This window comes from Aythya fuligula, chromosome 6, assembly GCF_009819795.1.
Source record: "Aythya fuligula isolate bAytFul2 chromosome 6, bAytFul2.pri, whole genome shotgun sequence".
NCBI classification, from domain to species: domain Eukaryota; kingdom Metazoa; phylum Chordata; class Aves; order Anseriformes; family Anatidae; genus Aythya; species Aythya fuligula.
In genome coordinates, this window is record NC_045564.1 from 11751609 (window position 1) to 11779095 (window position 27487).

General features: G+C 36.8%; 1 protein-coding gene across 2 annotated transcripts in view; it reads right to left on the reverse strand.

The window, feature by feature from the left end:
• Positions 1-3374: 3374 nt before the first annotated feature.
• The window catches only part of ALS2 (alsin Rho guanine nucleotide exchange factor ALS2), a 39276-nt gene continuing 15163 nt past the window's right edge, over positions 3375-27487 (reverse strand). For both annotated transcript variants that reach the window (XM_032189871.1, XM_032189872.1), the window contains exons 12-34: positions 25742-25807; positions 23092-23254; positions 22202-22333; positions 21823-21951; positions 21418-21488; positions 20969-21035; positions 20491-20693; positions 20282-20347; positions 18970-19068; positions 18308-18472; positions 15897-16008; positions 15480-15557; positions 15250-15383; positions 12940-13107; positions 11771-11888; positions 11021-11178; positions 10204-10326; positions 8984-9160; positions 8521-8566; positions 7547-7608; positions 6782-6931; positions 6405-6501; positions 3375-5033 (exon numbers count right to left, since the gene is read on the reverse strand). In XM_032189871.1, coding sequence (XP_032045762.1) covers positions 4995-5033; positions 6405-6501; positions 6782-6931; positions 7547-7608; positions 8521-8566; positions 8984-9160; positions 10204-10326; positions 11021-11178; positions 11771-11888; positions 12940-13107; positions 15250-15383; positions 15480-15557; positions 15897-16008; positions 18308-18472; positions 18970-19068; positions 20282-20347; positions 20491-20693; positions 20969-21035; positions 21418-21488; positions 21823-21951; positions 22202-22333; positions 23092-23254; positions 25742-25807 — 2623 coding nt within the window. In that variant the 3' untranslated portion in view covers positions 3375-4994. The remainder of the gene's footprint in view (positions 5034-6404; positions 6502-6781; positions 6932-7546; positions 7609-8520; positions 8567-8983; positions 9161-10203; positions 10327-11020; positions 11179-11770; positions 11889-12939; positions 13108-15249; positions 15384-15479; positions 15558-15896; positions 16009-18307; positions 18473-18969; positions 19069-20281; positions 20348-20490; positions 20694-20968; positions 21036-21417; positions 21489-21822; positions 21952-22201; positions 22334-23091; positions 23255-25741; positions 25808-27487) is intronic.

Consider the following 27487-nt stretch of genomic DNA (forward strand, 5'->3'; position numbering starts at 1 on the left):
AGACAAGAGATCTCTGAAAGCTTATTGATAGAACTAGTCAAAAGAGAGTTTAACACCAGAACAGACAAGCAAAAAAAGTCAACTAAATTTAAGATTCCTGATTAACACTGAAAACTGAGTATTTTTATTGGTGATAATTAGTGTGAATATAGACCTGCTTTGTTCAACTAGTGTTGCTTACCAAATAAGCATGTCACCATACTGACAGTCACCAATGATGTATTCTCTTGCAAAAAGAGAAGTTTTGCAGAAAGAACCCCTCCAGTCTTTGGAATACCTTAAGTTACCATTTAGTCTTACAAGCCAGATCACGTTTATGATTTCTTCTTACCTTGAATAGATCTTGCACAGCACAATGAGTCAAAATGGGAAAGAACTAAACCAAAGAAAAGTTATCCCGTACCTGTCAAAGAAAGAATATCCTACAACCTTCTACTTGGCAGTTATTCAATTTTTTTTATGAGATTAATTTCTGTTTGTTTAGGAGTTTTAGACACGCTGTTTTCAAGGTTGACCTCGTATTTCCAAGGAAAACTAAGAAAGCTACTGAATGTTGACTGATTGCCTTTGGGTGAAAGCCTTGGATACAGCTATCAGAAAGCAGCTAGGGTTAACAAACTAAGCTAGCAATCCTTCCTTTTTTACACTACAGTGTTTATGCTCACATTGACAGAATAAGCACTTAAACATCAAAATCTGTCATGTTTTTAACAATGCATCTCACCTCATTCATAAAGCAGTAGCTGTTTCATATTTTCACATAACAGGAAAGCAGCTTCCAACTGTGAAGTCTGGTTTAAGCAACAGTCAGGAGCAACAGACGATGAATAAGTCATTACCAGAAGAGAAAATGAAAAATGTCTGGCTTATTTGAACTTCCTTAGGAAAAGGCCTACCAAATTGCTAGCATATAGGGAAAACTAGCTAAGACTACCACTTGTGCTTTCATTCCTTGAGGTATCTACACAGACTGTAAGGCCAAAGCTCATGGTCTTCTCATTCCAGGGATCCTAATAAATTAGATATAACTTCTTGTTAAAAGGCTTACCTGACTATCTCCCAGACAGCATTCACACATACTGCATGCAGTTACAGAAGCTCAAAAAAAAAAAAAAGACATAGCTCTTTACCTGTTATTAGGGAAAGAACTGCTTGTCCATACTGAGTGCACCACGGTTTGAAGAGTCTCAAGGAATCATGTTACCCCATGCCTATAAACATCAATTATCCCAAATTTCAGCTACAGGGCCTACTCCCTTCAGCAGAAGTGAAATTCATTGAAACTAATATCACACAGTCTAGAAGGTCTTACTGATACAAGATTAGAGCTTTTTAATTAAAAAAAAAAAAAAACAAGCTAAGACATGAGTAGAATAATACACTTATTTTAAGCAAAGACTGAGACACATTCTTTGAAACCATTTATGCCTATTTTGACCCAAAAACCATTACTGCAAGTTTGAGGTGACCCAGGTTAGAAAGCAGACACGAGCATGATTTTTTTTCAGAAGTCACTCTATGAGATTTAGATAATCACACCCACACACATAAGGTTGCTGATGGCACAAAAAATGCTATTACTCTTTGTAATCAGATATATCCGACAATATGATTCCAGATGTATCTGACGATATGAATCATCCTGCCTCCCTCCAAAACAAAAGCATATAGCTCCACTGGTGAAGCCATTATCTTGTTTACATGGGGATAACGCCACCAAAGTATTGCCTCCTAAAGCAAAAGCACATTCAGAGAATACATGAGTGCAGCAAACTGCAGTCATGTGAGGGAGGCAGCTTTACTTCCAGCTTCTCGTTGCCAACAGCCCAGTCTTTTACCAAACAGAAAACTGACAAGATCAGTACGTTGATATTAAATCAGTTCAAGTGTATAAGGCAAGGTAGTTCAAAGAAAGGACTTCACAGTCATTTTTTTCTTCTATAGTATCTCTCACCATACAAGAGATTGTTCCTTGAAGTGCTTCTGAAACAAGAGTTGTTGTCCAAAGTGAAGCTATGTCCAACAAAATTAGTCAATGTATAGCACCTAGCATTCAAGTCAGATTATTTTATAAAAGATTAGGAGTAAAGAAGAAATCTCTTTTTAGTTCCCACTCCCCATTCATACACATTTAGCTAATGGGAACTACCAGCTATCACAAATTTAATTAGCTTTGCTGTAGCTATGAGAAGAAACTAACTTCAAAATTGCATGCAGGAAATTTATCATGCAGTACAATGGTTCCAGTACAGAACATTTTCTTACCTGTAAATACAGCAGATCACACCATGTCCAGCTCATGTAGAATTTCCAGAGGGAAAGAATATTTGTTGGATGTTAGTAAAGCAAGTATCCTCACTGCCCTAGCTAATCTACAGACATCCCCTCCTTTTTAATCCGCAGAAACCTAACCTTAGAACTACTCATTACCAGGGAGAAGAGAACAAATCCCCTTAACCCTTCTCTTGCAGAAAAAGCCTACTTTAAGTTGTCTCACAAAAGAGGTTTCTTATTTGCAGCAACCTTCCTAGTCAATAGGACACCTAGCTCTTAAGGTCTGTCTTCACTTACTGTGCCTGTAATTACAACAAGAACGTGTAATATTGTAACCTTGATCTTCTGTTGCTCATTACAGGATTTCTGTTGCAGCAGAAGAAATATCCAACTTTCAGTTTAAGAAAATTTAAAAGAAAAAGATAAGGAAAAAATGAATTATCATGAAGTAACAGAGATTGAAGTCCTTCAGGTTAACTCTTTTTTTTGTTAGCTACAGAAATACAGAGCTGCTTTGTACTCATTTCCTAATGCATCACAGCCCACATAGGCTGTAAATTGGAATCTGTGTCAGAAGCACATTTAATCCTAGGATTCTCTTTATCTAATAACTAAACTATACATCAGAAATACCAAGAACATCCAGCCCAGACTGTCTGCTTTATATTTATCAGCAAGCTAAATTCATAGGTGATATCACTACTTGTTCTAACAGATTATGTATACAGATAGAACAAGTAGATATATTTTGTTTTTTAACCCCTTACTTTGTAACATTCAAAGTGAATGAAGTTGAACATTTGAAGTTGTTACATATTTGTAGCTATACCTCTTTCTTGAAAGGCAGGAAAGAGAATGGAAAAAAAAAAACTCATCTCCAGTTACATTCTCGGTTTAAAGAAGAGAAGCAGTATAGATGTAAGGTCATATGAAAAAAGCTTTTCACATGGCAAAGCTTATAATTAAAATCCTTTCTTATTCTGAAACACCTAAAGACAAGTAACACTGATGCTGAACAGTTACAGTGAGAAAAAAAAAATCTGATTTTAATGATTTGCACTCTTACAAAAGGTGAAATAAATCATGAATCCATCTTTGCAGATTAAAATTATTGCCATGGGTTTACTCAGCTGTTTAGCATAGCTCCTTATTCAGGAGCAATTCCACTCCTGCTGTTTTCTGTTAAATATTTTGTACATTTTGTTCAACAGATGAGTGCATGGAAAGATACCTAGCACAAAAGATTAGGTGTCAGAATTCCTGGCTTACACTTCATTATACTCTCCTCTGCTAGTTGCTTTTTTTTTTTTTCCCAAACTTTTTATAGCTTGTCTTTCATGCACGTTATTACTTATCTCTTGCCATATTATTCAGTATAATTGAAAATGTGAAGAGGTCTGTTATCTCTATATTCTGTTGCAAATATGAGAAGTATAGCAATAGATTTAGGTACCTCATTGCTAGAATTCTCCTCTCCCTTCAACAAAATTAAGATTAATTTCGGAAAGACCAATCTTTTTTTACTTTATTATGAAAATTGCTACGTTACAGTCACTGTTCAAAACAGTTTTTAGACATAATGTTTCTTTCCATTTAAGTAGCAATACACAAGCCGTGATTACTATTTCAAAAATATGATTAGCATTATCTATGGTAGTTTGACATAACTTAGACCATTATAACATTCTATAATTGGTCCCCCCCTTTTTTGTGTCAGCCATGGCAAAGAACAGCACCTACAATACCCAAATTATCCATTAGTGGTATTCATATAAATAAGGTTAACCATAAACCACAGAAAAATGCACACACAAACCCCCCCCCCAAAGAAAATTATTTGTCCTTTACATATTCAAAAATGCAACAAGGTGGACTTCTTTCACCCTGACATATAAATAACCAAATAAGTTAGCAAGCAAAAGTCTCAGACATAATCCATTGTCAGCTTATTCAAGAGCACGTTCCCATTCTCCTATCACATGAGCTTCTACAGAAAGTTTGTCGTTAGACCTCAGAGTAATGGAACTAAACACCGTCAGATTGAACATTTAAATTCAGTGCCAAAATTTGAATTTGTCAGTGCCTCTTTATTCATTTCATTAACAGAAAGCATGGTGAATGCCTCTATATTTATAATTCTAGTAAACAGGGAAGTCCATAATAGTGTGATTACTTCTAAAACAGCACATTAATACTGCATTCAGCAACTGTTTCGAACAGATGCTTCAAAATCTTTACAGCCAAAACACACTATAGGATGCCCATTATAAATACTAACATGTCTCTATTCTTAAACCTAAAAACTTAATTCAGGAAGACTGAATGGTTCTGTGGTGCAACTCATTCTCTTTAAACATCTCTGCTGACAAACCAGGAATAATAAAAAGAAACCTACTGCTTTAGAAGCCATGCGGTCCAGACTTTCACATGTACTCTATGTAGATGCCATGCCTTTTTGTACTATTGTTAATTTAAAAGGAGCAAGTGATCTGTTAGAATAGGAAGAGATCTCTTAGCAAGTACTCGACAAACCAAGCTTCTGTCTTCATCAACATTTCACATATTTCCAATCTTAAAATTGAAAGTTCAAAAATAACAACTGAGTATGTTGATCTGTAACAAGAGAACTGCAACAGTGTTCTCTATTTTAAGTGCAATTTCAGGGAAACAAAGTAGTTGTAGTGAAGTTCCACCCGAACAGCCAGGCCGTAAACGATGGTCTAGGTAAGTTTTTCATGTTGAATCTGGTAGTAGCATGCCTGAATTAAAACAAAATTCATTTTAGCATATATCCTAGTTTTCAGCAAGCTGATAAAAGCATCATACACAAAAAGGTTTATTTGTTTTGTTGGATAGGAGAAAAAATGAGGACTAGGCCTTCTGGAAGAAGGTACAATACAGTAAAATTGTAAAACATTTTCTGATGCAGTAAACAAGCAAAATGAACAGCAGCTTTTAAGTTACAAATTATGTCCAACTCCTAATGAAGCAATACAGCATGATCTGGGACTCTACATAATTTGGTTCCCGACTTTGCTAAGGTGAAATTAATTTTCTGCTAACAACTCTCTTCACCTTTTGATAAAAGGACCCAAAAATGAAAGTATTTTCTTACACTACAAGGACACACAGATTCATACATTTCAAAAACACAGACTGAAAAGCAAAGCTTCTACCACCTAGATAAATGCCCTGATCTTAACTTTTATATCTGACCTGTTGCTAATAGCTAACCACTCCTTAATGCTGGATCAAATATGCATTTGGTCAGCCATGACAAGAAACTTCATATAGTTGTTTCAGGTAACACCAAGTAAGATTGTCTCTATTAAATAAAGAGATTCTCAAAGAAAGTTTAACCAATTCAAACCGTCCTTCTTGCAGCACTGTTACAGGGATGAAAACTCTGCACCAAACTTTATTTCCAGTTTGTACAAACAGAAAACAACAACATTCAGCTAGCAGCTCAGCTTGTGATTTTTCATTTTTCAGTTTAACAGCCTTCCCCTGAAACAGCTCCACAGAAAAGCTCCACACACTTGACTTGTCATGAAACTCGCTTGTTTGAACAGTTTTCATGAACCGAAAGAGCTTACTTTCAACTACAGAGGTCCTAGCTGTACAATGTGTTACTACCAGAGAAGACTCTCCCCTTTTCCATACTTATAAAGAGAAGAATACAAATTAGAATGTAGAGAATTTAGATCATGTATTTTTTTCCATTTATCTTGCAAAATTGAATTCCTGGGGCATTCTGATGTGGTATTTGATTTAAATATCATCAGAATGGTTCATCTCCAAGGAATCATTTTATTCCTTTCATAAAAATTGGAATGAAGTTTAAGTCACAGGGGACAAACATGATACAAGTGAGCATGCAGAATAGTCAATAGCAACTTGTATGACATTTGAATAAAGTACATTTGCAAATTGCACCATTGTCTTCACAGTTTCTGTAATTGTTATCCTAAGCTTTATGTTAAATTTCGTTGTTCATCCTAATTAAAACAGTGACCAGAATATCCAAGTTAAAACCTAATGTTCACAGAATTTTCCCAAACTGATTGTTAGGAATTAAGCAACTTTAATCAACCATGAAAAAAATTAATAACCCTGAATAATTTTCATACCTTCAAGGTAGTGAACATGATGCCTTGTTCCCCATGCTGCAAGTAAGGATCCATCAAGTCTTCGATTAAGTGCACCTCAGACCCCAAATTCCTTATCCTGGTACATGGTGGGAGAGACACAAAAAACAAAAAGGTGAAGACTACACAACATTGGGCAAAAACTATGCTTTTTCCTAGCCTTATTCTGAGGTTGCATCCATTTCAGTTTAACTCTCTAAAATTTATTCAGGCCAAAGCCAACAACCAAAACATAAAATGTACTAAGTTGTAAAAAGATAATAATTAGGCCTATAATGAGAAGTAGGAGTATTTAATAGAAATGAGTACTCATACAGCCTATGCTCAGCTTATTGGCTGATACCACTGCTAGCACCTACCTGGCTCGTAGCACCACATAGAGAAAAACAGGAAATAAGTCATCCATGGACCACAGAAAATCTTCCTGAAGACTCTCAAGTACATTCTGAGATATCTCTTCAAAAGTCTGCTGGATCACCTTCAATTTGTCAGCTGGGGTAAACGTTGTACTGTTTGGAGAGCAAAAGCAAATCGGACTAACAATAAGAAGTTATATATCTGCATCTAAATTTGGAAGACAGTTTGGTAGCTAGCTATCCCCTGACCCAAGAAGATAAGACAGATCAATCAAAGCACAGCAGCCACAACAGCTGCAAAGGCTGTATAATAGACCCCAGGCTATAATCACAGGCTCAAGGTTCACCACTGCAAGCAAGACTGTCCTCACAGTTTTAAGCTGGTTAAACATTGTTGAAGAGAAGAAAATATCAGTTTCTACTTCAATTCTTACAGCAGAATTCTGTCAGCTGACAGAAACGGAAACCTCCTGAAACATAGGTCGTTTTGTCATAACTGTTCAAATATTCACACGCATACTTAATTAGATATCTTCCTGCTTTCGATTTTAGGTGTTGTCCTATAGACATTTCTCAAGTACTGGCATTTACACAGCTATACTGCGTTTTCCATTGGGACGCTTTGTAACACTTGTAGCAGGAACTCTGAAAGTTCTAGCTGACCTCTACTAGCAAGGTGAACAACAAAAAAAGTGACAGATAAAGAATCATTTGAGTAGATCCACTATAGCAGAAACAGCAAATAACAAAGTAACTTCAGAGAATTACCTGATTTGCTGTAAACATTCAACTGCAGAGGCAAAGCAGGCATCCTTTGTGTTTGATGATACCTGTGTAACCGTGAGAAGATTTGTCATTCAGGGTTAGCAACCCACTCTTATGGGGAAAAAGCAGCATATCATGCAACACTGCCATTAAAGCCTTTTTGAGATTTGAAGTGCTATGAGAAGGGAACATGCCAGCAAGCTGAAGTCATCCAGGATATCTGTCTACGTATTATTTGTACGAGTTTCATTTAACGTTCTGGGAATTCTGTACCAAACACTGAATATATTATGAGAATCAGAGACTTTTTGTGTATTTTCATGGTCAAGGAGAACTAAGAATCGGTGAATCTTAATCATTAACAGTCAGGAGGGAACCTTAACAGGAGAATAGTTGAAATCTTGAAGTCATACCGGTCAATAATCACAGACCCAAAGGCTTAGAGCAAACAAAAGTATAAATGTTAGCTCTTAGTAAGTAACTGAGCCAATGACTTTCTGAATGATTATTAAAATCACTCTTACCAGAGCACAGAGATGGAATAACATATTACTACTACTGTTTAATACCAGTGTTCAGCCACTGTCAAGGTAATGACTGAATAGAAATTATTCAATTCTCATAATCATAAAGTGTATAATGGTACAACTCCTAAACACCTTGAAAACTTCCTTGACATTTATTCTCATACTTTTTCTGCAATCAGTGTCCAAGCAAAATGGTTACAAGCATCTTCCTGAACTAGAATTTCTTTCAGAGTAAAACAATAAGTAACAAAGCCAGACTGACAGCTATTGCAAGAAAATACTGATGTAGCTTTTAAGTAGCAAAAAAAAAAAAACATATTAGGGATCAAGATAATATAGCATCTCTTCAGCAGAAGGGTTGGCTGAAAGTTCTTTGACCCTTTATTATCTCAGATTCTTTAACGAAGCACTAGGCAAAGCACACAATAAGCTAAGGCCCAATGAACATACCTTTCTACTCTCACCAAGGATGGACACAGTTCCTGGCCAAAATTTCCTGCAAGAAACCCAACACAATCTTTTCAGAAATAAGAGCTTATTGGTCTTAAAGTATATTTCACCTTACGAAAATGAAGCCAGCATGTTCTCCTCTGAGAAAGCAACTCTTCCAGCAGGAAGAACTACATCTAACTGAGACAGCTGAAAGATAGCTAGTTTTGAAATATCTCCCTCTGGTTTTGTAGTGTTACCAACATTCCTTCCTCCTGCTCTCCCCACCTTTTTGCAAGAGGGAAGTTTTGACTCATACTCTCCACCACAGTAGTTAGCTTGAAGATATAGCTAGATACATTTTTATCAGAGAAAAACCACTCAGGACAACCTTTTTTTTTTTTTTTTTTTTAAAAATTTGCTTTATCTAATTACATACTATAATCTTATTTTAAGTTTTGCTTTATTGTTGAAACATACTCACGCTTGCACTCCAAGAAAACTTAGAAGAGCCGTATCATTTTGTTTGTTTAGACGTAAAACACATTCCCAGTAAATATCTTCCTCACGCTCATTGTCTAAGGCATATAACATAAATAAAGGTGGATAGAGTCGTGGCAGTAATACAGGGAGCAGCAAGCCAAAACTGGTTACCACATACCTAAAAAAAAATAGAGATGGAGGTCAAGAGAAAGACTTTAAGAAGAAGCACCTATGAAAATGGAATGAAGAAAATTAATGATTAAAACAAACCTTTAGTTTAGTATGAGCCTGATCTATGAGGAAAGATAATACAGTAAACAAACAAACAAAAAAATCAGTCAAGTAGTATATGTGCTGAGAAATACTTAACAGTAACTTTACTTTACAGTCCACACATAAGGCATCTTTTGAGGGTGGTGAGGAACCACAACACACAATTGTGTTGGGCTTTTTTTGTGTTTTAAACAGAGCATTGTATCTCTGACCTATAGAACATAAAAGCCAGATACTTCATTACAGTTCAAATTGGACCTGCATCTTCAAGCTAATCATTTTGCCCTCATTCTAAGCCACTCTGCTGATAGCTTAACTTCAAATCACAATCTACAAAATAGTCAAAGACCCACGAAGGTACCTGACCTAGCTCCACACACTCACACGAACGAGTGAGGTTTAATGACAAGTAGCTACTGAATTCATGAAGCTGCAAACCTAATAGGAAAAGCTGAACATGGGGTACCTACTAATACCACCTGCACAGCTCACTGGGGTCTCTCTGCTGATCCCTCTTTCCTCATGCTGCCCACAGCTGAGGCAGCTGTGGACATGACAATGGTGGACTCAAGGCTGAGGTCCACATCACTTTTACAATGCAGTATGCATGCACTGGACCTGCATTAGCCCAGTGCTCAAACACCAAATATTTTTCTGAAGTTCAGGCCCAAGTCTGAGCTTGTTTCCTACCAAAAGACAAAAGCAAGTTTGGGCTTAAGTACAGAACCATCGCATGGAACAGGAATGAAATGCTTGCAGCCAACACACAGAAGTTCACTTAACCAAATCTGTCATCAAAACTAAACAAAAAACCATCCGTTTATATGCATCAATTAAACCTGTGCTTATCTTCATTTCTGTTAACAACTCTTTCTTGAAAGGGATGGGAAAAAGGTAAGGCCTTCATTAGTTCACAGCCACCACCATCCCTCCCTGCCCTTTACGTACCCTGGTTCAGGAGATTCTGATCTGGAGTCAGACTTCCCACTGCAGAATGATCGCCTTCCCTTTGTCTCTGTTGCCACAAATGGGATTGTGCTGCCCTCTTCCGGAAGATCAGGAAACAAGAACCTAAATGGCAATACATATAGCAACTTAAGACATCAAGAAGCTTACACAAAATAAAGCATCAGAGGAGATGTTTGGAAAGAAAAGTCAGCTGAAATAAAACACAGCAGACTAAGACTGTATAGATAATAGAAGCCTTGACCAAAGGGAGATGATGTCAGAGTAGCAAAGGTATCTTTAGCATTGTAGGGTATGGTCTTTATAAGTTTTATTCCAGGTAAATCATACTGTACATCTAATGGTTATTAATTTGGATTCTGGTAATGAGAGCAAAAATACTCCAATTAATGCTTTAATTGCCCTCAAGAATCTAAGCAAACACTTCATATCAACATGGATGAGCCATGTTTCTAACAACTTCAGTGGAATACTCTGCAATTCTGTGTTATCACTGCTCTTATATACCTTTTGAAGAATAAATATTCACGGTGTGAAAAGACAGACACTAAATTGGAAATCCATGTTGAACTCTCTCTAGGTGTATTTTAAAAAACAATGCAGGACGTAATTCCCTGTGGTGAAGATTTTTTTTTTGACGTAATACGCAAAACTCCTTAAAAAGTTTAAGAAAAGATAACTAACACCCAAAACAGAGTAAAGATGTTGGCATACTCGGACTACATAAACACTAGACTGATTCAGTACACACAGTATCTTCAATGAATTCAGCAGTAATTAGACTTTAGAGTCTTATTACCTAACCAATTGGAAGATGCGTTTGAGGTAGGACTTGATCTCTCTCACAGCTTCCTGCAGTAATCGTCGATTAGCTCCTACTCCAACATAGGTCATTCTGTAGACAGCTACCAGTGTTTCCACCAGCTTGCCCAATGGATGGAGAGGAGTATCACATGCCTGATGTGAAATATTAATTGCATAGTCAGATAGGTCAATGCTAGACAAGCTGTAAAAAAAAAAAAAAAAAAAAAAGAACTAAAGACAGATCAGAAATCCAACAACATAATTTGAAGCAAAAATGACAGACACATTAATTAAAAAATCAGCAAACTTTATAAAAACACTTGTGATGATAAGATATAAAAACATTTGAATGATAACATTTATGTATTAGCTGAATACAGGCTCATACAGGAATCAAGACTAATCAGGAATTTGTGCTACTACTTGGACAAGTCATCTGTCCAATACTATTAAAACTAACATCAAATATTCAGCAAGCATTTTATCATGCTCTACTAGGATCCAAACGCATAAAAATCAAAACAGTAACTCAGCAGAAACTGAGGTACTATCCATTAGATGCACAATGATTTTAGTCTTAGTTATGGATTAAACTCAATTATTTAGGAAGTTCAGAGTAAATATGAATCGATATAAACATGGATTATAAACATAAACGAAAGGGGTTGAGGAAAGCTCTTACACAAGTAAATGAGTTTGATCTGCTTTGCCAACATGCTACTTGAGCTTTTAAGAGTCACAATACCTTTATCAAATATTTTTTGATATTTTCATATTTTTCCAGGGTAAAGGCACCAATGTGTTGTGGAATGAATTCCAAACTTTCCAGTGTCTGAGTATGTGAACGGCTCAGTAATTCTGGACTGCAGTTATAAGAAGGACAAAAACATTTTACAGATTGGTTGAGACACGTAGAATTAATAAAACTGAAGTTAAATGTGGAAGCTACTACAAGAAAGTGATGAGCCATAAAGAAAAACATGGAAGCACACATAGGAAACTGGTCAATCCGCTCGTTCCCCTTAACTTTAAAAGTCTGACAGAATTCTTCAGCCTGAACTTCTCCATTTCTCCCACACTTGTTGCACAAAAATTCTACACCTTTACTTCAGCAAAACTGAATCTGAACCAGCACTGTGGAAATAATCACCCATAGACTTATTTTAACACAAAAGTCTCAACTCTGCAAAATCAGGAACATGGAAGACACTGATGCCCACCCTGACAGACAGCTATAACTATGAGAAGCTTGTTACTACATATTTCCTGGCTATCAGCAGTATTAACTGAAGTCACATTAGCATTCTTATGGTAAATTTCTTGCTGCTAAAAAGCCAGTTTCCTCCACTAATCCCTTGATCTTGCCTACTCAGTTCTCTTACCTTGCAGAGTCAAGTCTGTGAAATGAGATTTTCCTGCAACATCCTGAGAAGGCTGTTTCAAGAAGTTTCCTTATACTCCAAACATCAGTTTCCAGAAATACTGTACTTACTTTTGAAGTTCTCCAGCTCTCTAAGCCTTCCCACCCCTTGAATTTTCATTCACTCTATTTCCCTGCTTTTCTGCACAGATTTGAATTATGACAACTGAACGTTCCCTTCCTGGGCAGCTGGACACAGTAACTACCTAACAAAATACTGATTTTCTGGCAATAATCAGCTAGCACCTCATTCATACACAACAAAGCATTTAACAGACTGTAACAATCACCTAATCCTAAACATCAACATGTCCCTGAAAGGGAGATGTTTGCAGTGCAGAGTAGTCAGAGTTCTGATTCTGTTTTTTATTTATTTGTTGTTGTTTGTTTTAACTGAACTTTTACAGTTAGTTTCTGGCCTAGACTAGTAATGAATTCCAGTTTCTTTTTGAATACTTTCTTCAACATGCTGACTACGTTCTCTAGGAACTAACCTGTCTTTGTGTTGCCGTCGGTTGGTAGTCAGGGCCACTGCAATGTTGTCCCAAGCCTTCCATCTATCCCCCTGACCTGGGCTCTCACAGCCAAGCTGGTTCCAGCATTCTTCAAATACTGCCTTCCATTTCTCATCAGGAGGCACTGCCAGGATCCCAAGTTTCCGCCTAATAAAACCACCAGTTAGTCTGTTAAAATTGAATAGTCTTGAAACAACACATACAGCTACAAAAACCACTAAGGTGAAGTTAGGCACAAGTATCTCAAACTATTTTAATCAAAAACTGGTATACTTAGTCTCTTACAGTTTATCACTAAGAATAAACCCAGACCTACTTACATGCATGTCTCAACTCCAACACCTCTTAAAAAAAACTCACAAAAAGCTGGTAAAATGAAATTTAGACAGAAATCATTTATCCTTACCATTTTTATCCTCATCAAGGAACAGCCTTAAAGCATACATTAATCCATGCAACAGATTATAAAGTTACAAGATTACAACATTTTTAATACCTACATGTAGGAATAAATATGAACATTATAATACACAAGTCAGTCTTACTCTTTCTTGTATTATTCCAAGGAACAGCTTGTATAAGCAGGAAAAGCATTGATCTGATTTCCAAGAAAACAGGACATACTGCAATTGAGGGGGCTTATCTCCACCACTGGTATTATTCATTCACAAGGCTTAGGACACATTGATATAAGAATATAGTACAAAGATGTCCCAAACATGTCACAATTCTAGAATGTACAAAAAGCCTATCCACACACATAAATAGTGAGAATGGATCTATGGTTTCTGTCCCTAAAGTATTATCTACAGGTAATGCTGCATCACATACTAGGGACATGCTGGTTGGGAGTAAAGCCAGTGCAGGCATCTTTTCACTGATAGCCAAAGCTCTGGGATCCTCTACAGCCAAAATAGAAACCAAGATGTGATGTCCCCCCTGTATATCAAGCACACAATGAAATTTAGGGCTTTGAAATAAACACTGCCTGGGTTAATAGTTTTATCTTGATTTAAATTAAGTAGCAGAAACTGCCAACCTTCCCTATTTTTTTCCCCCTCCCACAAAATTCAGATGGGAAAAAAAAAATCAGTGTTATTAGTTCCCATGTTTCCAGTCTCACAAAGCAGAAGTAGATGTTAAGCCTTTCCACAAAATGATATCAGAAGATTTTCAACTTCAAGAGATCCTGAAAAGGGTCGATGAAACCCTCATTTCCACAAGCAATCTTCACAAATACATACATACATTTATTCATAGACTCCCTACTGGGGTAAAAAGCAGACAGCTGCTATGGTTGCAAGTGTTCAGTACAGCAGGGAAGCCTGCTTAACCTCACATCCTGTTGTAGTTGTCACCACTGTCAAAAGAAATTATCAGTGAATGCTTCAGGAAGCACACTGAGAAGTAATCTAGGTTAAAATAAAGTTCTGTTTCCCATTTTAATAGGAAATTTGAGAGTAAGCTTCAAAGATACTGAAACCTGTACAACTATTACTAGTATTGAAGACCAGCATGTAGTTGTACTAAACACTGAACTTTCATCCACAACTCTTAAAATTTACTTAAATTTCTTCTACTGGAAGATCTAAATTATGACTTAAATAGAACACATATTTCTTCCGGAGACAATTAGCACATTGATTTAATACAACTGCTACAAATAGTATTACGGATGCTTTTCAATATTATCTTTGTCATAACATTTAAATTTTTTTGTTTGTTTTCTCCCCCAATTCAGCAATTATTCTGTAATTTTCTTATGCTCTGTTTGGAAGAGGTGTAGTAACTATTAAATTCTGTCCAAATGTACCCTCACTGAGCCTATTAAGTGATATTAAATAAATTAAGTTGCCAACAGAGGAATTACAGATTTCTCTTCTTTCTGTTAATTGATGTAATCCCTCAGATGAAACTTATTCTCTCTCACAAATACAATCAAATTATTAGCAGATATGAACTCCGGTTCTAACAGTCAGTCCAGGTATAAAAAAATTCTGGGACTGCTACAAGTCAGTAGCAGCATGTCAAATCACCTGTAATTTCACACCATTATTTACTTACCGCTCAATTAGTAATATGAATGCAACAACAGCTAAAGAAAAGGTTACGGTTATTTTTCTAAGGGGTATGGAAAAGGAATAAAAACAGGAAAGGTGTTCTCAAAATCTTACTTTTTTTTGAAAACAAAAAACAAAAAACAGTTTAATTGGACTTTGAAAAAAAGGCCAATAGTTACATTCCAAAGTCTCACTGAAACACATCAGAAATTTCTTACTTAATACTCACAATACTTTAGGCTTGTCCTTCTCACTCTCATATAAGCTAGGCTTGAAGTAGGTTCCTGTGATTTTTATCCCAGATCCCCACTCTCCACTGAAGAGACCTTCAATATAGTCTCCATTCGGCAAGGTTAAGGTTCCCTTGAGAGAATAGAGAAAAAAACAACTATTTTCCTGTACTGTTTCCCAGGGGATTTGTTTTTAAGATTGTAAGTAGACAAATGACTAATACCAAACCTTTCCACTCAGAGTCCAGTTATCTGAAAATTCCCCTTCATAGACTGTATCATCCTCAGAAAGCAGAATGCCAGTCCCCTATAAACAGAATCACCAATAACAGAGCAGTAAGTATAACAGAAAGCCACACTGCGGATCTGGAGATACACTGAAATGTTTATTAATCCTTAGGATTTTTTTTTTTTTTTTTTAAAACACAAAAATAGCAGTTTCTGTAGTAGCACTAGGTAAAACAAAGCAGGGATTACATAGGAAGTAAAAAAAAAATAAAAAATGCAACACAGGACAACAGAAGGTTAGAAGTACAGCAAGTTTTATACAACCTAACATACTGTTGCATGACCACCCATCTACCCCAAAAAGCTACCACACCTAGAGGACTAGTCATTACAGCACAAAGTCTAGTGCTCAACTCACCATCATTTTGTTGGCGCTGAAGGCTCCTTCATAATACAATCCAAACTGAGTAACCACAACACCATTGCCTTGGCAGAGATCATCTTGCCACATTCCCATGTACTTTTCTCCTCTTAAGAAAAATGAAGTAGGAATAATACAATTTAAGTAGTACATTTATATCCTTCCTTTCTTTGGCGTTATTGTGGTATTTGACCATTAGAAACCATTAAAAAGGAGTCATACAGCACTTGTTTCAAGTCTGCCAATCTAGTTTCACTAGCTTAATGGATGCAAGTTTTTTTTGATAGAAAGAAATTGTAAAAAAAAATAAAAGTCTTTTCACAATTATAACTCGACTACATCCAAGGAAACTGTTCCTGATGATCTCAAACAGTGTTAAAGCCCGGTTCCTACCCAAAGGAACTCAATTTGTAGTTACAGAAAATAAGAAACAGGGAAATTTAAGTCTCATCTAGATCAGCAAACAAGTGGTACACAAGGAGAGACCTTCAGCTTCACTAACATCTAACCAACATATTTGACAGTTATTTAGAACAGATGCAATAAGCTTATTTTAGGCAATTTGTTTCCATAACTTTTGACTTCTTTACCTAAACTCAGATGATTCAATTTGAAGGGATAATAAAGAAATCAAGTTGTTCTACCTGGGGACGAAGAGGGAGACCTACAACATCTTATGACATTTCAAAAATAATACTGGAGCAGAAAAATTGTGAGGAAATAAGGCTACAGTGTAGCAAGTCTTTGGATAATATAACTGAAAAAAGGTCATGCTAAGAAAAAAAATGATAAGACAATTAAAGGTTTCTCAAGTAAATATCCACCTCTTTCAAACTATTTAAAACATTTGAGTGTTTAAGTCCACAGATGTCAGATTAGTGTTTGAAACAAGCCACGAATCTTTTCAAACTCTCTCTTTCCAGTTGTTCTTAAAAATAAGTTGTTTGCAGTATACAAGCAATAAACAAAACTGACTTATCCGGGACAATTTGTTTACTTTTAGAGGGAAACTAGTGACTGATTTAACAGAACTCTGTTATTACTGAGCATTTTGATTTTAGTATCCAAAAAATTATGGTCACAGTAGAGATAAAATCCAGCCTTCAATGCAAATTCAGGGATATCTTCTAGATGCTTAGACTCACAACCTAGCAGGATGCTGGTCTGATATCTCGTGTCTGCTACAGGGGTCTCCGCTGAGTAACAGCTTCTTAAGGAGACAAATGCAGCATATGCAGTTACCAGATGGACAAATGACAGAACAGAAGCCCTGCTTACACGGATGTCTAATTTGCAATAATGACAAATTATGGAACGATTCTGCAGCTACACCTTGTTTTCTTGGGCTGAAGAGTAAGAAGTGAAGAAAATGAATTCTTTAGCAACAAACACACTCATATAACCTTCTGAGATAAGAAGGAAAGGGACTCAGATTTGAGTAACTGCAACAGAAAGCAAATGCCACATTCCCTCCTTCACCCACCCCCATGAACTGCCACTACATATACAGATTCTGGAGGTGAGTGGATCTGCCAGAAAAGCTCTCATCTCTTTAGCTTGTCTTAGGTAGATGAATAACGAATGCAGAGACATCTTATGGCTAGAGTATAATAAAAACAACAACAACAACAAAAAAAAAAACCACCACCACTACCACATCAAGACTAAATGCAAAACTGAGGTCAGGTAACACCCACAGGTGTTAAAATAGCTCTGTTTCAGAAAAGGACACATATCTCTTTCCCCTCCAGTCTTTTTACTGAAGTGAGCTTTCATGCCAGTTAAACTAAACCTGGTTTCTTGGGCTCTCACCGAAAGACCTTTTTTCAGGAACAAAGCAGCATTGAATTGGTGACCAAGAAGACTACACTGGTCTGTGCTCAGACACAATTTATTTTATGTATAAATTTACTACAATTTGGAAACGGTTCTGTTTCTGAAACCTTCACTAAACTGCTCTTAGAAGAAGCATCTTTCCTCCACTGCACTGAAAGAATAAGCCAAAGCAATGCCCGAGCCTGAGATAAAGTTTACCTAGCCCTGGATATCAGGTCACTAAGCAACTCAATCTTATAGGCCTGAGACAAAAAGAATATTCCTCTCATACTATTCACAAGAAACATTTTCAGCAATAACACAGTATCCCTCAGTGAGATACCATATTCAGTGCTAGCTGTCAGGCAGGAATATGACAGGAAAGTAGGGCTTAAAAAAATGCAGTAACAACTCTAGATACATCAACAAAACCCCTGGATCCATTCTTTAGATTATCAACCCAGAATACCTTCTACAAATAGGAACATAAGCACCTGTACTACTACTGCTAGTACTAGATCAAACCCTTTCCCACTCTTTCTGCAATTGTCTGTCACACCAGTGTTTAAGGATTCAAACAACTGAAGTGTTACCTTGTGATATCATCAAAAACCCCATAACCACTCTTCTTATCCATTGTCCACTGTCCAATGAACATACTGGGAGAGGAAGAGGTCAGCTTCCCACTGCGCAACAGACCATGGCCGTGACGCATATTATCCTGAAAACACCCTTCATAAACTTCACCGGTAGCATAGCTATAATGAAGAAAAAGGGTAAGATTCCCATAATCTGCCCCCCCCCCCGCCTTTTTTGCCCCATCAAATCTTCCTCTTTTCTTTTCAAAACAACAATGCAGCCACACCAAGCAAAAACTATAATTAAAGGATATTTGGGATGTCAGCAAACTTTTTATGTTTTTGAATTTGATGTTTTGTTTTAAAGGTAACCTCTCCCCACCAAACAAGGATATTAGAGGTTATATTTATCCCTCTGAAAAAAGAGTATAATGAATTATTGGGAAGTGTTAGCAACACTGTAATAGATATTAACAACAGAACACAGTATGAGTACAATAGTGAACAATCCACCAAAAATCAAAGCAGAAAATAAACCAAGCTAGCTATAATAACGAGTCTGAAATGCAACTAGAAGACTACATACAGGGATACAGAGGCTTTGTAAGGGAACTGTGTGCCAGAGCATGAGCCCCGCTCTCCTTTCTGCAAAGGGGGCAACGCAAGTGCTATGTTACCTGTAGACTCCATGCCCGCACATTTTGCCTTCCTTCCAATATCCCACATAATGGTCATCCTTATTCAAGGCTTTGTTTGGCACTCTGTATTCACCATATCTGTCAGTGCACAGAAATGGAACATAAGCAGCTGTAATACAAATGCATTTCATAAAAAAGACATGACATTTGTTCTAAAATCAGCATGCTCTATATTATTTTAATGCATCTCTAACTACAACAGCTACAGCTTTATTTAAGGAGCAAAAGCAGGAATTTCAGCATCACTAGACCAATTTAGTCTGTACTGCTTTTCTTGTTTGATTTTGGCACATTCTTGTATGTGTTTCCCTCTCTACCACACAGCAGTGTTCTTCTCAGCTTTGTAAATGCTACAAGTCTTCTCACATCCTAGGTCTACCTTTGCTGTCTTCAAGTCTTGGTAACTCAAATGTACCTTTATTCCATGGAATTGAGAACATATCACTATAAAGAACATTAAAACAAAACAAAAAAAAAGTAAAGATGCTAGCCTCCAATCACGCTCAAGAAGTTATACAGAACGGTTCATATTTTCAATATGCCTGAGCAGACAACTTATTTGCTGGTTTTGATCTTGTGAAGAGATTAAAATCCAGTTACGAAGATTCTCCTGAGAGCACATCTACCCCAACAACATATTACTATTGCTGAGTGTTGAGAAAACAGCATACATACTGAAATATAAGTACACGCATTTGATAGTCATAGCGATTATTGCAAAAATACGAACGCATTTAATTCCTGTTGTGAATTTGTTTGCAATATTTCCATCTCCAACAACCCCCAAATCACTATGGTTAATTAATTACACTTACTGGCTATAAATGACCAAAGTTCTAATCTGGTTTTGTAGTTTGACATTAGCTTGACGTAGCTAAGGTGCATTTTAAAAATGACGGAAGCCTGACCACATTTCGGCTTCCTCTCCAATTCAAAACTTTGAAAATACAGCTGGAAACCAATAGGACCATAATATTATTTCTCAACTGTTTTACTACTCTCTCCCTCCATCCTGCACCTGATTACCTCAGTTTCAGTTTTTATAAAATAACAAGTTTTTAATCACACAGTTACAGAGTCTGTTGGGAAGGCAGTGAGCATACCTGTGGATAAATGAGGTTATTTAAGTATCAACATACAGAAAACTCTTAACATACATAACCCTGAGTAAATGAGACTCACTCCAAAACCTTTATTTAAAAGGACTTAGAGTCTTCTTATAATCTTCATAGTAGTCTATAACAAAAGGTGTTCCTTGACCTCTATCTCTGTAAGTACTGGGAGATCTTACCCATCCTCCAGCCCAGTCCGGAAAGTCCCAGAGTACATTCTTCCATCAGCCCACTTTAAGGTCCCTCTGGAAAATATACAGAGTCATACACATGTACCAGATAATTAATTTACTTAACAATTCCCAACTAACATCTGTAAATAAGCCTGCTTATTGATGCAGCAACCACCTCACTTTTTTTTCCAAGCATTACGTTCAAATGCTTTTACCTGCCGTGTGGTTTTCCTGAAAGCCATCTCCCATCATAAACAGCATCTTTAAATCGAGAGTCCTTATAGAAGGTGTATTTGGCACTGCGAGAAATAGGAGGTTCCTGTCTTGAAACGTTCCCACCAGCTCCATACAGAAATAAGTCAGAAGTCCCTCTAAGGGCCTGATCCACTGCTTGGCTTATTGCCCTCAGCCACTTTGTCTGAAACAGAGTTTTAACCACAGAATTTAGCTAACAACTGTCTTAACTGTATTTGCTGTAGAGGAGAGATTCAATGCAATCTCCTTTGTGCTCTGCAGTACAGCATTGGAAGCTGTAGCACTGCTACAGTCAAGCACTGGTCTAACCTGCATACCAAGTTGTAGGAATATTTAATTCTTGGTAAATACTTAATGAGTACTTCTTATTTGGTTTTACAGCAGGAGAAAAATTCATTCATATCACTGAAGCCATGAAAAAGTTGTTGATATACCTACCTTTTCCTGTGGCGTGGAAGAAAGCAGAACAAACTGTTCTTCTGGTGTTGTAATCTTCAATCCATTCCTACATTTGGGGGGGAGGGTTGTTGTATTTTAGTCTAATGAAATCTCATCCCAAAATAAGGCAAGGTTTCTTAGAGTATGAATATTTCATCTCCCCTCTCCCAACCCAACTAGCATTCACTTGAATATTAAGTCATCAGTAAAGAGAAGCAGAAAAGACTACTGGCTCACCTCTTAATTCTACCTTATTCTTTTTTTATTATTATTATTATTTTTTTTTTCTACACACAAATACAACAAAAGCTTTCTAAAAGAAGAAAAAAGGGGTATACATGATTGCATCCATCCCATTCTGCTCCTTGTTTACAATAATTTGTTAGAAAACCTTCATCCTCCCACACAAGACATCTGATTATTTCAGCATCACAATCAATAATACTCACACATTACCAGCTTCTTCTGAAAGAGCTTCTACCCACAGCGTGGACAAGGAGAAAATATGGTGTGTTGAAAACTGCAGGCAAGGAAAAGGGAAACTTCACTGAGTACCGACTGATCCATTACCCTCGCCCCAAGCTTTTTCTGCACTGTTTTTTTTCCTTTGAGGACTGAAGAAAACTGAGTTTTACAGGCTCTTTGTTTGCACCTTCCTCCTGGAAACAGCTAAAAGAAACCATGCCAATAGTAATCAAATGTCTAAATATAACATCAGAACATGAAAAAAGATACCACTTACTGTTCAAACAGTATTGCAATGAATGCCGCAAAACCTTACCTTCACTGTAAGAAAAACAGGTCATGTTATTTGAAAGAGAAAAAGCTTTGCTCGTGGATACGTGTTGGCTTACCTGAGCGTGCACCAGAGCATCATTAAAGAGGATGAACCAGTTTACAGAGAATCTTCCAGCATGCTGTAGGGACAACCCCCTGTTGCTGCTTTCACAGATTAAACGCCGGTCTGGCTTCCGCAAGGAATCCTACAGGTAAGGGTTAAAGATCAAGTTACAGAAGCTTACTTCTCACCAACTGTAATTTAAGGTCAGTGGTAATTGTCTGTCATAGTAACCTTTCACAGGCCAAACCTTTCTAAAATTAGAATACTACAACAACAACACAAGGCATAAAAATGGGAACTACAGATAAGTAGCATCAATAATGGACACAGGATAACATTAACAGCAAGATATACCACCTACTAATTACTAACGGACTGAACTGTAATCATACCGTCATTTTCCCAGGAAAGGTCTTCCAGAAGCCAAGTGTGTATTCTGCTTCTTTTCTTTTTCTGCTAAGAAGGACAGCAAGGCTCTCGTAACAAGAACTAGAATCCTGTAGCTTCTGGTATTCTGGAGATGCCTATAGGGTACAAGGCAAGGCAGAGCTAAGACAGTTTTGGAGCACACGTATCAACAACACTAACCAAGTTGCAACACAACAGCTCATTTTGTTAAATTAGCACCGAGTGTATGACAGCTGGTCTGGTTAATAAAATAACAGTGTAAGCTATTTTCTTGGTCACGTGCTGGGAGTTTAAGTCACATGAGTTCCATGAATGCTAACAGCAGACTAACATACAACTACATGATTTACTTTCTTACAGCTTAACAAAATGTAGCATAGTGCTAGTAATTTTAGGAAGAATACTTTAAATAACTAATTGGGATGAATGTACAAGTAGCTATTGTTCCTGGTTAAGTCATCTCTTCTTTCAAAAGAATGCAGTTACATCTAAATGGATAGTAAAAGTCTACTTAATATTTACACAGTATGTTTAGTAGCGTTAAAGCCAAGAACTGCTATGCTAATGATGCCAGATGGAACTGAAAAGCAGTAGGCAAACATCAAAATAATGTATTTGCAATTAAGTGCTCAAGCATACCAACAAGTTCTGGCAGGGTAACAAGTTTCTGCCTGTCATGTGATCTGTGCAAGTACAGTTTAAGAATGTGCTAGTAAATATCCATGATCTTTCCCTGCAGCAAATCTAAGTCCGAGGTAGCTTCACTGAGGTCTAAGCTACCTCTAATCATGTGGCATCTGCTTTACACTGTTACTTCCTAGCCATAAGTTTCATGTGCATATTTATTCAGATATAGATACCAAAGACAGCTTACCACTTCAAAACATGTGGCAAGCTTTAGCAAAGTTCTTGCATAATTATGAAGTCGTCCAAATGGCATGAAAAACAGAGCATTCAGAACTTCCACTAGCTGCAGATTTTCCTCATTCTTCTCAGACAGCTTCTGTAACAGCTCCTGGTTTTTACTCAAGAAGTCTCTAAATGATAGGGCCATTGGGGAACAGAGGGAGAAAAGAAAGACACTAAAACATCAGTGATGTTTTACATCCATGAGCACTGACACAAGCGCAGAATGCCCTTTTTTGGATTTTCATACAGAAACAGGAATTATAAAGGCAAAATGCATGCTGCTTATTAACCTATTCCCAATTTAATTTAAGGAAATAATGAAATACAATCATGTCGCTTCCTACCAACTTCTACAGAGCTTCTACTCTCACAAGCTCTGTCATTACACTGCTTAAAGAAAGCTGACTAAGTTGCCCCACTCGGAAAGTAACTAACTGCCTTTTTCTCTTTTGACACTCGATCAGTAAAAGAGCTAAAACAGATGGAATGACTTCCCCATTACCACTGAAGTAGTGATTTTCTAGAACTGTTGACTCATACAAGAGGGCCTGAATGAATTTTAACTTTGTTCCAGTGGACTTTCCTAGATACATCCAGATAATCTCTTCCCCACCCGTTGTTCAAGGAAACTGACCAGTTTTTCCCCTAACTAGAAAAATTACATCCTACCTCAAAGAAAGGCAGGAAATCTGTTCAATCCTCAGTCTGATTTCCAAGAGGGAGAACTAATCTAGTTCAGAGAAGAAGAGGGAAATCATTCTGAAGACAATGCATTAGTATACAAAACCAGGATTTCTTCATTAAAATGAAAACAAACCTACTTTTCCCTCTCCTTCACCACATCTGTGTGCACACGTGCTAGCACATGACATATCTGCATTAATTCACATCCAGCTGGGATGCATTTGAACCACAAGCTCCAAGAATCAGATGAAACTGAGAAAGCAAGTCCCAGGGACAAAGAACCAGATCAGAGAATCGCACAGCAGGGTCCCTAAGAATTGTACATGATTGACTCAATGCATGAAATGGCACCTTACTAATGTACCTTGTCTCAGCCTGTAAACAATATTGAAGAACTCTCTTGTTCAACAAACATTACAGAGAAAGCTCTTTATAGAGAAAACTACTTCTTAGTTGTAAATTTAAACCAAGTTAACCGCTTGGATAGCTTGCATTTTTGAAGTGCTTTTAGATCCTTACATGGAGGTCTCTCCATAGAAAAGTGTCAAATAACAGATTCGTAACATTAAGTGTACATATGCTTATGCACCTCTATACAATATGTATATATACAAATAACTTCCTACTGAAGCTAGCCATCACTTTTTTTTTTTTTTAAATTGGGGCTACTCCTAACATGTTCATGTTGTGGAATATCCATAAAAGGCTGACATCATTAGCCATTGATGGAGACAATATTCCTTTGGAAAAAAGAAAAATCATTATTGAAGATACACTTGACTTCCCTTTGCAAGTTAGAGGACAAAACTTCTAAGACATCTCCTCCCTGAAAGTTTCAGAATCTGAAAAAAATATTATTCACCTAGTGAGACCCCAGTTACAATAGAAGCTGTGATAGTAACAGTGACAACTGATGCAAATAATTCAGTATGTGTAATTTCAGGATCCAGAACTTTGCAGGGCTAATTATAAATATGCTTACACTTGATCTCTGATTTCTTACAGTTCACCCTAAGTATTTTATTCTAATGTGGAAAGGTTCTGAAAGTCTCTGCAGTGGGACTTTGTATTTAATCATTGGCACTAGTCCTCAGGTGCAGATGATTCCTTGTACTAGATACCCTGATATTTCAAAGAACTTCCAATACCATTGCTTATGCTACATTTGAAGCGCTCCATAAACAGGAAGGAATGAAAGCTGGTAACTCCTCTGACCTTAGTTTGAAAATTTGCACTGCAGCAGTTTCTTCACAGCACTAGCATGAAAACATACTGTATCATTACTCTCCTAGGCAAAAATACTATTTGAGAAAAAGCTCTACTCTTAGATCTAAAAGCGTAATTCCTTACTCACACTTAAGAACACGTATACATGAACAAAAGCATCCCTGAGAGGCACAGAAGATATATGTGCAGAGATTTTATTTTTGCATAATTTCTGAGAGCTTCCATGAACTTAAAGAATTCATACTAAACTGAATTTACAATATCTACTGTCACTAATTCTTACAGAAGTGTGCTATTCTGTATTTTGTAGACAGCAGGATTTGAAAGAAAATACTGACAAACACTGAATAGATTATAAAAAAAATAGCCTCAAGACTAAGCTTTCCAAGAATTATCTGAAACCTATTTAGGCCTCTTTCAATGAATTTACAATCATGTATGTTGTGTTTGTTTTTTTTTTCCTTCCTCCCTCCACACATTCAAGATAAAGCAATTGAACTGATTCAGCAGTATTTTAGTCCAAATCTTAATCACAATTGAGGGGGATCGATATTTCTCTTCTGATAGAAAATGAGTTAGTGTATTTAAGTATGCTGAAGCTAAGTCACTGCACATTCATTACTATATACATACACACACTTCTTTAAAACACATTTCTTCACTAGTTGATCGAAAACTCCAGATAATGGTAAAGGTTTGCTTACATGGCTGGCTTTGCAAGGAGTGTAAATCCTCCCATTACCAGGAAATTTGTTACTGAAGTACAATACCTAAAATGATAAAAAAAAAAAAAGCATGTTCTTAGTTCAAAACTGATGCTTTCCTGGAAATGGCAAATAGTATAAATTCCAACTGCATACCAATAAGATCTGTATTAACTACTGTACAAGTCATCAAAATCATCATAGAATGGCTTGGGTTGGAAGGGACCTTAAATATTACCTAGTTCCAAACCCCCTGCCAAGTGCAGGGACACCTCCTACTAGACCAGGTTGTCCAAGGCCCCATCCAGCCTCGTCTTGAACACCTCCAGGGATGGGGCATCCACACCTTTTCTGGACAACCTGTTTAAGCATCTCACAGCTCTTGAAATAAATAATTTTCTCTTAACATCTCATCTAAAGCTCCACTCTTCTGGTTTAAAACTATTCTCCTTTGTTCCCCCAAGGTCTAGTATCTGGATGTTTCTCAAGTATTTAATGTTACCAGAACACTGAGTATTCACTTTTCATATGGAGGATAGGCATTATCATTCTTACTGGTGCTATTACACTGCTGTTGCCATTAGCGTAACACATAAGAATTACGATGCAACAGAAACTTGAATTTGTTTGTTTGTTTTCCCAAGATCTGGGCATGTACAGAATAGGTCATCTGTTCCAATAGTTTAATACTGCTAACTTCTAATTATATTAAAGATGGGAATTTCTTCTTCCTGCTATTCACCATTCTCTCTTTCACTTCTCCCCTACCTAAGGAAGACCTTAGGTCAAAAAAGAAAATTATTTAACAATTTGACCATCTAGACATGGTTCCGTGCAACCTACTTTAGATGGTCCTGCTTGAGTAGGAAGGTGGACCAGAAGACCTCCAGTCTTTTCTTCCTTCCCTTTTAAAAACACCATTCAGCCAAGGGCAGAGATCTCAGTTTAACCCAATTAACAGGTAATACTTAAGTGGCTTCTAGGTATTCAGGTGAAAAGAAAAACTGAAGTCAGAGTATGGAAGAAATACATGGTCACAATTATGAACAAATGATTTGATCAACAGAGGCGAAAGCTTCTTTCAGGGTAATAGGACAAAATTTATCACTCATCCAATCAGAGTGATAACTTGTGTTAAAATAAAAGTGCAACTAGCTGCACATTCCAAATACTACTGCACAACAGGTGAAGCTTATGAGTTTATGATTGTGACATTTTGCTCCCTCAGGGGTTTTCGGTTATCTAGTAAAACTACATTCAGATAGGACATGTTTAGACTCTTCCCTCCATTAAACCAATATTTTTCAAAAAGCCTGTAAATACGAGGTATGAGATTTCTGCTAGATTTAGATGAAGTTACCTAGCAGTTACTGAAGTTACTATGGAGAAAAATAGCAAATATTCTAAGTCTTCCTCTGCCTGAGAAATTAAGCTATTAAAATAATAACCAGGATACTTTGGACCAAAGTTTAAGCACTAACACCGCTGTCTTATAGGTGAAAGGTGTGATGCTAGCTATTTAGCAGATACCAGCACAGAATTGTTCTTCTGGGAACAATTTTTTAGTTAACGACTTTTGAAAAGACATTTTGTAACCACAGTAAATCTCCACAGGTATTTTTACTTACTGAACTACCAATAGCAACTCTATTACATTATATTACGAGATCCTCAACTGAAGTAACAAACACGTCAGTCTTTACATTTATATGCAGCAATCAAAGAAGTGTTTTTACAGAATTTTAC